The sequence below is a fragment of the Rhinatrema bivittatum genome, chromosome 3 (assembly GCF_901001135.1).
Source record: "Rhinatrema bivittatum chromosome 3, aRhiBiv1.1, whole genome shotgun sequence".
Classification (NCBI taxonomy): domain Eukaryota; kingdom Metazoa; phylum Chordata; class Amphibia; order Gymnophiona; family Rhinatrematidae; genus Rhinatrema; species Rhinatrema bivittatum.
The window spans coordinates 264,975,012-264,992,251 of NC_042617.1; the positions used below are offsets into that span (position 1 = coordinate 264,975,012).

The following is a 17,240-nucleotide window of genomic DNA, read 5'->3' on the forward strand; positions in this document are numbered from 1 at the left end:
CTATCCCAAGAAGTCTCTCTCTCTCTCTCTCAATCCTTTCCCCTGTCCCCAGAAGTTTCTCTTTGTCTCAATCCTCCCACCCCAAATTCCCCATCAGACTCTCTCTCTCTCTCTCTCAATTCCATCCTGTCCCTACCAGTCTCTCAGTCCTTTTCTTTCTCAATTTCCCATACTCTCTCCACTAGTCTCTCTCTCATTCCTTCCTCTCGGTCCCTACCAGTCTCTCTTAATGCATCCACTCTTTTTTCTCCTATCTCATTCAGTCCACCCCACTAGAATTTCTCTTTCTCTCTCTCAGTTCTCTTATCCATTCTGACTAGTCTCTCTTAATCTTCCCACCTTGTCCTCATCGGTCTCTTTCTCTATCTGTCTCTCAATCAATCCCATCCTGTCCCCACTAATCTCTCTCAGTCCTTCTTCCTGTTCCCAACAGCTCATCTCAGTCCCTCCAACTATATCCACCATTAGCTCTCTCTTGCTCTCAGTTCCCTCATTCTGTGCCCATCAGTCTCTATATATTTCATTTCCCAACTCTGCTCCCAACCAGTCTCTTTCTCAATCCCTCACCCTGTTCCCCCAGTCTATCCTCCCGCTCAGTCCCCTCATCATGTCTCAACCATTCTCTCTCTGTCTCCTCACCCTTCCCCTTGTCTGTCTTTGGCAGCCTCAGCATAATGTCCTCCATTCCAAAAAGAACAATGACAAGGGCTCAGCGTTCCAAACAGAATAGCTTCCACCTGACCCCCTGTACTACTTTACCCCCCATCTCCCCACTGACTGCCCAGCACCAATATCCCCTGAACCCCTCTCTTTTTTTCCCTGTCCCAACACCCTGTCTCTGCTGCCCTCCCACAGACACACTCTCTCTCTTTTTTTCCTATCCTCTGCCCAGCAACAATATCCTCAACCCCTTTCCTCCTGTCCTGTGCAGTGTTGCACAGTTGATATGGGGACAGGAGGACAAGAGCCACATTTTGCAAAAGAAAGAGCCACAAGTGGCTGTCGAGCTATAGGTTGGCCACCTCTACCCAATGGCATCAGTTGGGGATAAGGGGATTGATTTTCCCTTTATATGACTTTGCTGATGGGTTTGCTGATGGGTTCCCCAGCTTTTCAGACTCCCCTGAATGCAACAAGAGAAGAGCAGGATAGCAAGAGCAGGGCCATCAAAATGTCAAAACACTGAATGAGAATCAAGAAGGAAGCAGATGTTGCATTAACATTCCAAAGAATTGCTTGGTGAGAGGATCAAGGGAACAGGAATGGACGTGTAAACAATACCAAAAGAGTCTAAGAGAAGAACAAAGCAATGGCAACTGAGGCAATAGTCCAAGGCACCACAAGAGGGGCAAAATGGCAGGAGTTGTGGTATCTACACCCCTAAGGTATGGAGAGATGTGCAAGATAGCAGCAGGATTGCATCGACATGGCAAGGTACTGAGTAAGGGCCAGGAACTGAACAGTTGTCACATTAAAATACCAAGGCATTGAGTGAGGACCAAGAAAGCAGGTGCATAGATGAAATCAACACCTCAAAGCACTGCAAAAGGGAAAAAGCACCAGAAATAGTGACATGAAGCCTGGCATGAGCAACGCAAGGCACTGTGAGAGGGGAGCAGTAGCATGTACTGCAACACTGGTTGGGCTTTGAAAAATATATACCACAAACTACAAAGACTTTCTACAGGAATAGAGCTCATAGTATTCTTCTTAATGAACTAAAGAAATATTATCTTTCAATAAACACATTCTTGTGTAAAAATAAAAAAGCATAGTGTTTATCGAGATATATAAACATGGGAAAGAAAAATGACATGTTGGTCACTGGAAGGGTATTGTGAATTTATCCTAAAATGGGTGGTATACTCTATGGAAGGCTGAAAAAAGGGACAAGGCCAATTGCCAAAAGTACCATAAGAGAATTTGAGAAGCTTTAAAGACAGCAGGAGTAGTGGCAAAAGCATCCAAAGGCATCAAGAAAGACATAAAGCGGCAGGTACACTGGCATCAGCACCCAAAGACATTGATTGTAAAGGAAGGCAAAGCAGCAGAAGAGTGGCATCAGCACTCCAAGACACTGAAGGCTGTATTTTAAATACTCCCCATGCATAAAAAATGGGGATTACGCGTACAAGAGCCAGGCCTCTGTGCAGGGGTGGTCCGGGGGGGGGGGGGGGGGCGGAGCGGGGCGGCCTGGAACAGTGCCATTTCTCGCTGTCCTGGCTGCCAGTGCGCACAAGTTACTTCAGGTCGGGCCCTGAAGTAACTTGCAAAATAAAAGGTACAAAAATTTACAAATGGGTTTTAGAGGGTGGGGAGGAGAGGAGAAGGGGAAGCGAGGTTAGGGTAGGGGGTAGGAAAGTTCCTTCCCAGTCCGCTCCTAAATTGGAGCGGACTGGGAGGGAACTGGGGAAGGCCCCAATGTGTTGCCGCACGAATATTGCCAAAATCGACCCCCCCCCCCCACCTTGCGTGCACCATTCCCAATTTTATAACATGCATGAACTGGCACATGCATGTTATAAAATTGCACGTCCAATACTATAAGGCAGGGTTGGGCAATTCCGGTCCTCGAGGGCTGCAAACCAGTCGGGTTTTCAGGATACCCCTAATGAATATGCATGAGAGAGACCTGCATACATACTGCCTCAGTTGTATGCAAATCTATTTCATGCATATTCATTAGGGGTATCCTGAAAACCCAACTGGTTTGCAGCCCTCGAGGACTGGACTTGCCCACCCCTGCTATAAGGGAATTTGAAAAGAACCTTGAAAATAGAGTCAAAGAGAGCATGAAACCATTAGCATTAAATGGGTAAGGTCCATGCTATACAGATGGAGGATTCAAACCAACACTACATTTGGTCAGATTGGGATGGAAGATATCCTGTGTCATGTATATCCAGTCCTGATACCCAAGGCATTGAGTAAAACTGAAAGCAGTAGGAGTGGGGGCAAAAACATTGCAAGGGACAAAGCAGCAAGAGCAGTCAGGTTTTCAGAATTTCTACAATGAATATACATGAGATCTATTTGCATGTACTGCCTCCTTTGAATGCAAATAGATCTCATGCATATTCATTGTGGACATCCTGAACATTTGAATGGGTTGTGGCTCTCAAGGAGTGAGTTTGGGGACCTCTGAGCAAGAGAAGAGTTGCATCAACACCCAAAGGCATAGAGTAAGGGATAAGTCAGAAAGCACAATAGTATCAGCAATCCAAGGCATTGATATAGAGCAGGGGTGGCCACCTCCAGTCCTCGAGAGCCCCAAACAGACCAGGCTTTCAGGATATCCACAATGAATATGCATGTGAGAGATTTGCAAGCACTGCCTCCATTGTATGCAAATCTATCTCATGCATATTCATTGTGGATATTCTGATAACTTGGCCTGTTTGTGGCTCTCAAGGACCCAAGCTGGCCACCCTTGCAGAAAGAGTGGCACAGCTGAGCTGACCAGTGCTGTGTACTAAACTACTGCCTAACAGAATGCTTCTCAAATCTTTTTGCAAAATTTTATTAGTTTGCTCTGAACAGTAAAGCAAACAGATTCACAACCTGTGTCTAATTCTCTGCAAATCTAACAGAGGAGGACTGTTTGAAAATGTGGTATGTGTTAAGCTTAAATTTTGCTTTTGTTTTCAACTAAAAAAAAATGGATAATGAGAAAGTCATACTGGGATAGGATTCTTGGAAAACTACTTCAACCTAATTGGTTTTGCTCCTTCCTGACCCCCATCCCCAACCGGTTGTACTCTGATCTGAAGCAAAAGAAAATTGATTTGCGTCTTCTGTAGACTTTAATAGAACTAATGACCCAAAAGATTTGCATATTTTGGAGAGCCTTAATTTGGTTGCAACAAATCAAACCAACAATCAACTCATTTTTTGCATTTCCCCATTCAGATTCCAGTGAATGCACATGCCTTCTTAAGATCACCATGTGTATATATAGATGTCTAGGACTTCCAACAAGTCACTAAAAACCCCTGCATCTTCTACACAATGCCACTGCTAGACTATTATCTGGAGCAAGAAAATTTGACCACATCACCCCAATTCTGATGGTTCTACATTGGCTTCCTGTACAGTCAAGAATACATTATAAAGTTCTAGCTATAATATACAACATCAACCTGATCAACAACAATCTGCTGAGAATATCATTCAAACCTCACATCTCCGTGCAAACTCCCAGATCACAGAATAAAGACTTCTTTGAAATTTAAGAGGCTCTCATCTAACACCAACTAGAGATAGAGTGATCTCAATTGCTGGCCCAAAACTATGGGGGACCCTAGTATTTTCATTGAAACCTTTATATTCATCAGTGGAGTTGCCAGAATAAAGAATTGATTTTTGAATACAAAATCTGTGACCAACATAGAATTTGTCTGCGCTTATCGTATAATCAATTGACTTTTAGAGCGCAGCCTTAGCTTGTGTTTCGGTACCTTGGACCAAAACTATGGAATACCATACCAGAAGAAGTTCAAACATTAACAGATACAAAGAAATTCAAAAGCAATTTAAAAACTTGGCTATTCAAAAATGCCTTCTACTTGACTGCAACACCTAGCGCCCCCTGACTCAGATAACATAAATAATTCTCGTTCAATATCCCATTTCCCCACACTGACCTTTTTATCTAGCTCTATTTCAACGTTAGATGTTTTCCTTTGTACTACCACTTCTATGAATGTCTATCCACCCTGTAACACTCATTTTATTTATGAATGTTTTACATGTAAACCATTGTGAACTAGTGATTCTCACATGCAATGCCGGTATATAAAACATTTAAATAAATAAATAAATGTCTTTGCCTCCTTAATAACTTGTGTTTGGTGTCCTATTTACACTAAGGGGCGGATTTTAAAAGCCCTGCGCGCCGGCACACCTATTTCGCATAGGCCGCCGGCGCGCGTAAAGCCTCGGGACGCGAGTAAGTCCCGGGGCTTTTGAAAAGGGGCATGTCGGGGGCGTGGCCGGAGTGACGCGGCGTTCTGGGGGCGGCGACGTGCGTGACGCGGCGTTTTGAGGGTGGCGACACGGGCGTGGTTTCGGCCCGAGGGCGTTCCGGGGGCATGGCCGCGGCCTCCGGACTAGCACCCGGGACCGGAACATGGAGCGGGGCAGCCGGCCGACGCGCGCAAAGTTACGCCTGCTGAAAGCAGGCGTAACTTTGCCGACAAAGGTAGGGGGGGTTTAGATAGGGCCGGGGGGGGGGGTGGGTTAGGTAGGGGGAGGGAGGGGAAGGTGGGGGGAGGGCAAAGGAAAGTTCCCTCCGAGGCCGCTCCGAAATCGGAGCGGCCTCGGAGGGAACAGGCAGTGCGCGCTGGGCTCGGCACGCGCAGGTTGCACAAATGTGCACCCCCTTGCGTGCGCCGACCCCAGATTTTATAAGATACGCGCGGCTACGCGGGTATCTTATAAAATCCAGCGTACTTTTGTTCGCGCCTGGTGCGCGAACAAAAGTACGCGATCGCGTATTTTTTTAAGATCTACCCCTAAATTTTCAAGACATGTCATGGTGTCCAAGCGGATCCTAATATGCATTGTCTTTGGGATCCACATATACATGTGGGTGTGCACATGCTCCAGAAAATAGGGTCTGCGCTTATCGTATAAGTGTATGGTTTTTTTTTTATAATGATAAATAGGAATCGTATATTGTTATTATACTCTGTAAAACCTCCCTTTTCTGAATCTGCTCTTAGTTGTTTGTTATTTACTTTTTATCTATACTTCATGATTTCTGATGAAGGGTCAGCAAAGCAGCACCCCGGTTTCTTAGATTTCTACTAGTGGAAATACTAAAGAGATATTTTTAAAACATTGTGAACACTAGGAGGGTGGCAGGAATTTGCCAAAAACTTTGCTTCAGTGCAAAAATGGTTCCAATATTACAGTAGTATAAATATCACTTGTTCAAAGTAGTAAAAAAAAAGAAAGAAAAAAAATAAGACTGAGTGAAAATTAAGAATCTAAAATCACGTTTTGTTTATAAGAGGAAGATTATGTTAAAGAAATCTGATTAATTTCTTTGACTGTGTGACATAAGAATTAAATCAGGAAAGGGTAAAAAATGGATTTGGTATACATTAGAACAGATGTAAATAAACCTTTTGACAGTGTTTAAAATGATTATCTGCTATCTAGGAAGGATGGAGTGGAGAATAGGGGTGTGTTGTATTTTATATGTGTGTGTGTCGTTTTTATATCATATCATTGTTTGATTTCATTTTGAAAATGGTTTGGGGGTGTTTATTTTGAGTTTCCCTAATTTCAGACTTAGTGCACCTAACTGAAAATACTAAGTTAAAAAGTGTCAATTGGAGGAGCAGTTTATTAGCTAGAGGTATGGTTCTGCATTCCCATTGGCTAACATCCAGTTATGAAATTTCGGCATTATGGCGATCCTAAATTGACAAAATAGACAATTTCATTGCAATATTTGATTGCACACTCCTAATGGACACTCCTAATGGAGAATATATATGTAGAATATTGAAACTTTTAAATAAATTAATTAATACTGAGATTGTTCATAGCAGACAGATGCTGTTTGCGTAGAGGCATACAAAAATACATCATTGCAAACATTTACAGATCTTAGACAAAACCTGCCTTTCATGCTGGTCATCATTATTATTACCCTACTTATTTATTTATTTATTTATTTATTTGTAGATTTTTTTATACCGGGGTACGTAAATAACATCACCTCGGTTTACATTCAAACAGTAATTCAGCATTGCGCTTTACAATATAACATGGTAGCTGAACGAATACAATACAGTATATAACTTTGTATTAATAGAATATAAGCAATATATGAGAGATTGTGGCAGTTAGGAAGAGTAGTTGAGGATTCAGATCATTGATAGTAGGCTTTTTTAAATAGCCAGGTTTTAAGGTTTTGTTTAAATTTTTTGTGACAGAGTTCCTGGCGTAATTCAGAGGGCATGGTGTTCCATATTGTTGATCCAGCAATGATGAAAGATCGTTCTTTTGTACTAGAGAGTTTAGTCAGATTGGGTGCTGGGATATTTAGTTTGGCTAAATTCTGGAATCTCGTTGGGCGGGAAGACGTTTTGAATTGTAGTTGATCTGTGAACCAGTGCATTTCTCTGTTTTGAATGGCTTTGTGTATCAGCGACATAGATTTATAAATTATCCTGTAAGCCACGGGTAGCCAGTGAGTTTACTTATTGAGTTTACAGGGACAGCTACAGTATAACCTATTTCCCCTGGCAAGGGAATCTTTCTCTAGTCCTGACATGATCACATTATTTTAGTCATTGTTGCCTTGGTTTGATAATATTTTTCAATATTTTGTCAGGTAAATATGTTTGTTTTTTATATTTGCTATTGTTACTTTTATCATTTTGGATCTGGTCTTCATAAATATGTCTGTTGCTCAAATGTTATTACTTTTGTAATTGGTGCTGATTGTGGGGAAGATGGTAAGCATGATTAATTATCTATGTCCTCTAAACTATGGCTGAAGCATACAGTATGGGCTTGATTTTCAAAAACATTTATTTGCATAAAAAACACTTTCATGTGCATAAATCAACTTTGAAAATTGTCCAGGCAGTTGTATACATAAAAGTATTCGCAAAAGTGATCTCGTGTGTACTTTTAGGTATACTAGGAAGGGGCGTTCCCTTAGGACAGAGTCGGGGTGGGAAAACCCATTTGCACGCATACCTTTGATGTTCGAAGGTATGTGTGTGTAAATATACACTTGCACATTCACCCCTGATCCCAAGCAGGAGTAACTGTATGCATGTATCCTGTGCTGGGTTCTGCTTTCACCTGCTAATTTTCAAAGCAGACTTGTGCACATAAGCCCACTAAATACTGGCTAGAGCCTGTGTGTATTTTCTATATTTTCTACCTCAGCCCTACACAGGCTGTTATAAAATTACCCTCTAAATGTGGAAATATAATTGGGAAATCTTTAACTTATAAGGGGAAAACCATGGGTTTCCCTTATAATTACAGAAAGCATAGCCAACAAAGTTTAGCTGTATTTGAAGACAATAAAAAAGTAATTCTTTTGGGACAAGGATTCTTTCATTAACGCACTAGTACCGATGCACTTCTTTTTTTTATTTCTTTATTCTAATTTTTAATGCCCTAGGCTAAAGACTTCCCAAGAGAGTCCCAGGGTCACCTTTAACTTTAGGGCTTTTGATGGTCAAAATATCCTCTGCTGACTTGAGCCCCTCTGAGTCTAAGATTCTATCTTGGGAGGAGGGAGAATATCCTCAAGGCCTTGAGTATTGTTTGATCAATATTTAAGCATGAAGGTCTTTAGAATATAGCAGTGATAATCACGCTGGAAACTTAAAGCATTTTCCAATGTAACTTTACTGATTAATGATGGAAAGTTGCTGAAAGTTTTCACTTACAATGCCATTATTCACTACAGCCAATGTAAACATTTTTTAGAATTTCCAAAACATCTGTGACTTTTCATTTTGTTAACATAGGTTGTGATTAAAGTTAATCTGTTGTTTAATTCCTGCTCATTTCCAATAGGATACTTTTAAAGCTTCCTCCCAAGTTTTGTGGACCAGTGTCTTAAAATCCAATTTAGCTGATATAATTGAAAGTCATAATAATGATGGCAAAAAAGGACCAAATGATCCAGCCAGTCTTCCCAACAAGCTTCTTATGGTATCTGCTGCTCTGTGCAGTTATCCCTAACCCATATGGTAAGGGTAGTAATATTTACAATCAAAACCAAGCAAATGTCAAATCCAGTTTCTGCTAGCAACATTTTTACTGTGAGGAGCCTTCTTGAAAATTCAAACAGTGCTGCTTGACATGCTTTGCTTTTATCATACATTTGTTCTGATGTTGTGAAATTACTTCTTGCTTTTTTGTGTGGTAGCGTTATGAGAAAAATACATACAGACTTATGAGAATGCAAAAGTAAGTGCATAAATGCAAACCCCTCCCCAGCCTTGCCCCCAGGAGCACCAATTGCATGTTTACCAACACATAGGATGGGCAATTTTTAAAAGCCCATTTCCATGGAAATAGCTTTGAAAATTACCTTCTCTACATTTATCCTTTCTTTTTTTTTTTTGCTGTATTAAGAATTTGGGTTTTCTGACTGCATCAAATTATTCTATTTGACTTTTGAGATCTTATATTTTGCTGAATATGTATAACTCTATACCTGGATCTCCTAAAGGTGTTAGGGCACACACTCAATGCCAGGGTTAAGTCATGGGCTCACACTATCAGCCCCAAAAGCAGGTCTTCCATTGGGTCGAAGGCCCTGTGCATAATGGGATAATTTTCAAAGTCATATATGTGCATAAAAGTAGGCTTTTTGAACATAAAATGGACTTTAAAAATTATCTGGAGGGGGGTGTTATGTGTACTCTTATGTGCTATGAATAGGCATTCCAGAGTGGTGGGTTTGCGGCAGGGATATGATTCATATACATACTTTTGAAAATCAAAAATATATAAGTAAATATACACAAAGTTAAAGCAGGTATAACTTTGTGCATGTATGTCAGCACTGGTTCTGCACACATTTGTGAATTTTCAAAGCTAATTTATGAGCACAGATCCACTTTAAAAATTCAAGCTAAAGTCTGAACGTAAAAGGTACTTGCGTATCTTTAACCAATGTGGGCTGTTTGAATATTTATCTCTCCTTCACTTATCCCACCTGCTTGAGATAGAGGCAGGGCAAGGACTGGTACATTTTTCTGTAAAGCAGAGAAGTGAATTTGGTGAATTCTAATGTTTTTCTGTTCTGTAGGGTTCATGGAATTTTCTTCCCTAGTTCACTTTCATAGAATTATCAAAAGTTCATTAGAGAATGTTGATGCATGTCATCATATTTTAACAAAACTACTAATAAAATAAAACCAGACACATTCACACTGGCATTCTACAGTCCCCAAATGCTCCTTTGTAAGGCACCAGCAAAATCACTTCCCTTTTTTATACTGTAAGTCCATCCCATATGGATCAAATATCTTATCTACTAATGATCACCTTTTTCCTTTTTGTAGGTGACTGCAGCTGGAGGACAATTGACTTTTACTATCTCCTATGACATCACAGGACATGAGGAAACCGTTCAAACAATACTTCACGCTGATGTTATTATTGAGGTAAAGTATTTCCAGCATGTCCTGCTGTTGCTTTTCTTACCAGTTTGTCACACTGTATTGATCTGCTGAAGGCTAATGATGATGAGGTATTAAAAATGTAATCCAAAAAAAAAAAAAGAAACATAGTAAGGCATAGAGAGGTTCATATTAATAGGGGGTTGTGTGGGTAACATTTGAGTTATTTCAAAGGGAAATAAGTGGAGTTAGAAACCACACTCAATAAGTGATCAAAATAGCAAGTAGAGTGTCGAGCAAGTAAAAGTCCTTATAAAGTTCAGGTAGTTTTCAATACTTTATTCCAAAAACAACTCCTCTTGTGTGAACATATCCAATTGAAAATCTTTATCAGTCCCCCAACACGGACCCCGTGTTTTGCCCAAAGGCTGCGTCGGGAGGGACAACAACATAGATTCTGAATATTCTTCTTTTGGAAAATGTCAGTATAGAAGGAGTTATTCAGATCAGACCCAAGGTTTTAAATCTCTGTCCCTCTACCAGGATAAATTTTACTCAGTAAGTCTTTACCCAGGTAAAATTTAGCCAGATAAGGGGAGGGAGTGTTTCAGGGGTGTTTCTGAATAGGATACCTCAAATATTCAAAGTGATCCAGTTAAGTAGAACATAAGAATATAAGACTTGCCATACTGGGTCAGATCAAAGATCCATCAAGCCCAGTATCCTGTTTCCAACAGTGGCCAATCTAGGACACAAGTACCTGGCAGGATCCCAAGGGGTAGATAGATTTCATGCTTCTTATACCAGAGATGAGCAGTGTATTTTTGCAGTTCCACCTTAATAATGGTTAATGGACTTTTCTTCCAGGAACTTGTCCAAACCATTTTTAAATGCAGATACACTAGTAGCTTTCACCAAATCCTCTGCAAATGAATTCCAGAGCTTAATTATGAGTAAAAAAAGTTTTCTCTTATTAGTTTTAAATGTATTACTTAGTAACTTCATTGTGTGTCCTCTAAACAGGTGATTAACGTTTACTCATTCTTCTCCACTTATTATTTTATAGACCTCTATATATCTTCCCTCAGCTGTCTCTTCTCCAAACTAAATAGATGTAACCTCTTTAGTCTTTCCTCATAGGGGAATTGTTCCATCCCCTTTATCATTTCGATCGCCCTTCTCTGTACCTTTCCTAATTCTGCTATATCTTTTTGAGTTATAGTGACCAGAACTGCACACAAATTTCAAGATGAGGTCCCACCATGGAGTGATAGAGGCATTATGATATTCTCTTTTTTCTTTTCCATTCCTTTCCTAATAATTCCTAGCTTTCAGTTTGCTTTCTTGGCTGCCACTGCACACTGAGCAGAAGATTTCAATGTATTTTCATCAATAATGCCTATATACTTTTCCTGAATGGTGACTCCTACAGACAGATGCAATACAGAACACTCAGCTATAAGGGGATTAGCATGTCTAAAATGCATGTCCAACCCCCTGAGAAGCTAATAGCACTCACCACATGCAAATGCATGTTGATGAGGCTATTAGCTATTCTCCCCCGATTAAAAAAATAAAAGTGTATCCAACGCACACATTTTAACCTGCAAAAATTAACGCCTGCCTAGAGCAGGAGTTAATTCTTGAAGAGCCCAAAAAAATTAGAGAAAAGCAGAAAATATTGCTTTTCTGTTCCTTTTTTCAGTTCCTCTGACTTAGTATCGTTGTGATATTAAGTTGGAGGAACCGAAATAGGAGTATTTAAAAAAAGAAAAAAGTGTGCCAGCGTTCAGGTTAGGGAAAGAGATGCTCAATTAATGAGCATCCATTTTCCTCTCCCGTGGCTGTGCAGAGGTTAGGAAAATGGACACTCATAAACTGAGTGTCCATTTTCCTAACCGGCTGACAGTCACCTCTCCCAGGCGCCACAATTTTCCCTAGTGCCTCCTTAAATATTAAATCGGGCACCTAGGAGAGGTAAATTGGTTCTTGTTAACGAGTAGATTTTTAAAAGGCTGGGCATGTGCACTATTTTATAACCTATGCATGCAAATTTATAAAATACTCTTCACACGTGCCTGTCTGTAGCTTTATGTGTGCCACTTTGCTACAGCTCATGGTTAGGCCCAGGTGTCTGGTGGACATTGGGGAGAGGGAGAGACTTTTTATAAGGCTCAGTCTGACATATGGACCATTGTAAGGGGGCACTTTGAATCGGGGTGGGTTGGTGTTGGGGGGGGGGGGGGGGTTACAGGCACATTCAGAGGTATCCATTGTAAAAGTGACATCATTAAAGAATTTTTGACCTAAGTGATGAAAAGGAGTTGATTTATACAATGCAGCTAGCAGAGACTGCAGTGTACAAATCAACTCCTCTTGTAGAATGTCCATCACTTATAATGTCTAAAATTCTTGTGAAGATTTGTACAATGTTCTCTCAACCTGGTTGATGTTACCCAGGTACTAGGTTGAGAGAACATTGTACAAATGTCATCGTTGTGTGAATTTCCTCACTCCGAAGGACATTAAATCTTCACAAGAGTGTAATGTTCTGTTTGTACGTCTCACTCTGCATGTAAAAGTGGCCCCTAACCCCTACACTACTACCTAACTAGGTGGGCCTCCTATAGTAGCATAAATAGCTAACTACTACAAGAGCCTTGAAGATAGGTTCTCTCTCTCTCTCTCTCTCTCTCTCTCTCTCTCTCCCTCTACCTCTACCTCCAGTGGTAAAATTATTACTTTGCAGGTAGGGAAATGCAATTATGTAGGTATTTACTGCAAAGTGTGAAAATTTAATACACTTTGCAGTAATACCTGTGCTAACATAACACACATTGAGATAAATAGGCTATTACCAATCATGATGCCCCTTTACAGTTTGATAAATCTAGGCCTTAGACTGTAAGCCCTCTGGGGATAGGGAAATACCTACAGTACCTGAATGTAATCCACTTTGAAGTGTAAAAAGCAGAATAAATAACTAATAAGCAATAGTAGCTTGAGATCTTTTTAATGTTTGGGTACTTACCAGGTACTTGTGACTTGGATTAGCCACTGTTGGAAACAAGATGTTGGGCTTGATGGACCCTTGGTCTGACCCAGTGTGGCATATCTTATGTTCTTATATTCTTATAGGTCCTCCAAATCCCACCAGGCCTGACCCTGCAGATCTGCCTAGTTGTTTTTATTTTTAACTTATATGTCATCTATAGCAGAAGTAAAATTATGTGGCAGGGGACCTCAGTATGTACCGGAGCGCAAATGTATTTAAGCGCACATCTCTGGTTCATGCACCGAAATGTCCATGCCCTACCCAGACCATGCCCACACTCCATCCCTTTTTGAAATCTTTGGAGATGTGTGCGCTATGGGAGAAATGCGCGTATCCGGGCGGCTTTTAAAATCCACTCGATGTGCGTGAGCCTGACTATTTGTACATCACCTAATTAATACAAGCACCGGGCTTTTAAAATCTACCTCATAAAGTGCACTTACGAGAGTAAATCCTATGGACTATTTAATAACCTATATAGCAGCAAATTTTCAAAAGCCCACTTACACAGTTAAAATGCATTTACACATGTAAAACTCAGGTTTACATGTACAAATACTTTTGAAAATCAGGTCCTATGTGTATAATTTAATACAGAAGAGAAGCATTCCAGGAACTGAAGTCTGGATGGGGTTGAGACTTATGCGCATATTTTTTATTCTAAAAAGTATGCATGTAAATTTTCTTGGCAAAACTGTGTATGCCAAATAGAAGGTGCAATTGTTTTCACAAAGTTTTGCTGGGATAATTTCCAAAGCAAACTACCATGTTAAAAGTAGCACATGGACTTTTCTTAAGGGGAGGAATCAGTATTCATTGCACAACCCCCATGCAAAAACTTTCATTTCTTACCCCCTTATAATACCACCCTCAGTCATTAGCACTTAGTCCTTTTATCTGCAAGTGATAGCTATCACTCCCCATTTCAGTGCTCTTTTCCCCAATTTTCAGCAGCAGATTTAACCGCCTATAAGCAAAAGATCTTATTCTCCCCTAAAGGAAACTGCATTCATTTCTCATAATTCCTCTCCCCAACCACTAGTGCTTACTTTCATCCCTTCTCTATGTAACTATACTTAACTTTCCACCTCCTTGCGATCTTATTTTTGAAGGAACAGTATCTGCTCTCCACTTCCTCACATCTCCCTCACCCATCCTAGGAACTAAGACCCAAGGCTGTACTCCTATGGAGCCACTCTTCCCAAGAAACATACTTTACTCCTCACCCCCTTCCCAAATTCCTCTTTTAGTCTTCACTGCCTCCCCCTGCAAAGTGACCCACTGCCTCCTACAGTGCCCCTACAGTAAACTGGGACTTCACCTCTTATGATAATAAAGATATGAGGCAAATGCATTCATTCAGAGGCTGGCCTTGGTGAATATCTGCTGTAATGATTTGGAAAGCGGCTCCTTAGGGACAAATAGGTTGATAATGAGCATACAGAGGGTGATCCACTAAGGTGCAGTACTCTGCAGTAAGCACTACTGTGCGGTAAACGTGAGTTAATGCACGTTGTTGGCCACGTCTCCCATTATTTCCATTGGGGTTCATTCAATAAATAGCATGCATTAACCTCTGTTAATATTATTGTAGGTTACCTACTCCTTGGTGAATTAACCTTTAAATGAGGGATTTTATGTAAATCTATCTTCCAGGTATGGGATATATTATTTGCCTCATTAGAATATGACACGCATGTACCCTTTTTGGACATGAGAAGACTAAACTCCTGACATCAGCAACATCTGAAATTAGACAAAGGCAGCAGCCATACAGCACATGCCTAAGGAGTTATATCAGTGCAATCTAGGGATAAAAATGCAAAATTCCTTGTCTGTGTTGCAGTTACAATTCAGCTTCATTTACATTAGTTCTGAAACACTTAAAAAGCCAAGCTTCACAGGAATGAATGGGGGGGAAAAAATGCAGCAATCATTTATATTGCCTCTCTATATAAAAACAAAAGCATCCTTATATTCCAAAAGGCATCCTCGACCACTTAGCAAGATACGAGGCATCGGTTGGTCAGGGAAAAGAGGAGTCAGAGATGAGAAAACAGGTAAAAAAAAATTAGTCTAAACAAAAAAAAGAGTATAAAAAGCAAAAAACCAAGTTGCATACTGCCATCATGGAATTCTGTAACACCTTCTTCCTGTGGCCCCAATCAACACATACTCTTGCCATACAATTCAAGACGTGTTGATTTGGGGATTTTTCTCTTTCTTTCTTCTTGGTGAGCAGTTACTAATTCGGTAAATGTGTTCTTTCTCTTAGGGAAGAACGGGTGGGGAACGTAGAATGAGGGTTCTGTTTTTCAAGGTTTTCTTAGTATGGTGATATCTCTTCTGTGAAAAAGAAGTCAAGTTGGATACAAGATGTGGGGTGTTTTTTTGTGTATATGTCAAGTCAACATACTTAGGAAATACAGTTAGTTGTTTACGAGATGGCTCAATATGAAGTATGTATACTGCTTTATTTTTCCATACAATGTTGAAAGTTTAAAAAAGCAATGCAAATACAGATGCCAGCAATATCTTTCATTCGCTCACTTGATTCAAAGACTGGTAAGAGAGCCTGAGCATGCTAGCTCTGTTTTTTTTCAGGGCTTGCATTAGGGAATTTAAATACGAGTAGGAATTGTGAGGATGGCTGAGGAATAGGGAAAATCCATATTTTTATAAAAATAATTAGGAAGCTAACCTTGGTGAGTGATGTGAAATCACAGAGTCTTCCATTTCTATTTGAATGATTCATTTGCTCATTTAAAATACTTTAAGCAGTCAGCTTGGACATTCAAATATTCCTTGACGTGTAGTTCAGAGCATTCTCTTCAATCAAAAAAATACACATAGATATATTGGACACTTGGTAACAGATACAAAGGAGGTGAATTGACACACAAAAATGTAGGAAAAATCATAAGTTACAAGAGAGCCTGCCAGAATCCCCTTTCTCTTCTTATATACATTTCTAAATTTGGCTAACCTTCTTTAGTTTTTGAGATTGTTCAATTTAGTTGAAAGTACAGATGTGTTTAATATATATGCATTCATATTTTGTCTAAAGAAAGAAAATATAAGAACATAAGAAATCTCAGACTGGATCAGACCAAAGGTCCATCAAGCCCAGCATCCTGTCTCAGACAGTGGCCAATCCAGGTCACAAGTACCCAATTGGATCCCAAAAAACAGATCCTATCCTTCTTGCTCATAATTAGGGATAAATAGTGGCTTCCCCAAGTCTATGTGGCTAGTAGTGGTTTGTGGACTTTTACTCTAGAATCTTGTCCAAACCCTCTTTAAACCCAGCCACACTAACTGCTTTCATTACATCATCTGCTTTCATCACAACAAACTCCACAGTTTAATTGTGCACTGAGTGAAAAAATACTTTCTCTGTTTTGCTTTATTGTATAAATGTTTTATTTTTTCAAACAAAATACAAACAAGAACGGCAGTGTGGGTTGTACTCTGCACCCGCACTGCCTCAATAACATTATACAATCTTGCATACTGTGTCTGATGAATTCCCTCCCCCCCCCCTACCCCCCAGCAACAAGCCAGCAGTCCGTTCGGTACAGGTCACATTGTCCACTAGTCATGGGTAGATCCAAATCAATCATTGAGAATTAAACTCCTGGAGCGATGTGGCAGCATCTGCAAATAAGCATCCCAAATCTCCAAAAATCGCCGACGCTTTTGTGGCGTGAGTCGAGAATCCAGGTCTTCCATACGCATTAGTTGATGCAGGTGATTCCTCCAAGTCCAGAACAGAGGAGGGTCCTTGCTGCGCCACTGCGTCAATATTACCATTTTCCCCACCAAGCAAGACTTTAAGATAAACAGTCCCATCCTGCGTCTCTTTACAGGAAGTTTGGGCAGACAACCAAACAAAAAAACCATAGGTGTTATAGGTAGTTTGTAATCCAGTAAATGCATTAGGTATTGAGCAATACGACCCCAAAACCTCCTCACTGGGGGACAGGCCCAGAACGCATGTGAGAGTGTGCCTACCGCTCCACCACAGCGGACACAAGTGTCCGAAATAGCAATCCGGGAATGATAGGCAACTT

At 40.4% G+C, this 17,240-nt stretch overlaps 1 protein-coding gene across 1 annotated transcript in view; it reads left to right on the plus strand.

Annotated features, from left to right (window-relative positions):
• LAMA2 (laminin subunit alpha 2) overlaps positions 1–17,240 on the plus strand; it is a 1,492,466-nt gene that overhangs the window by 750,269 nt on the left and 724,957 nt on the right. The window contains 1 exon segment of the mRNA XM_029596813.1: positions 10,056–10,157. Within this exon segment, the coding sequence (XP_029452673.1) occupies positions 10,056–10,157 (102 nt within the window).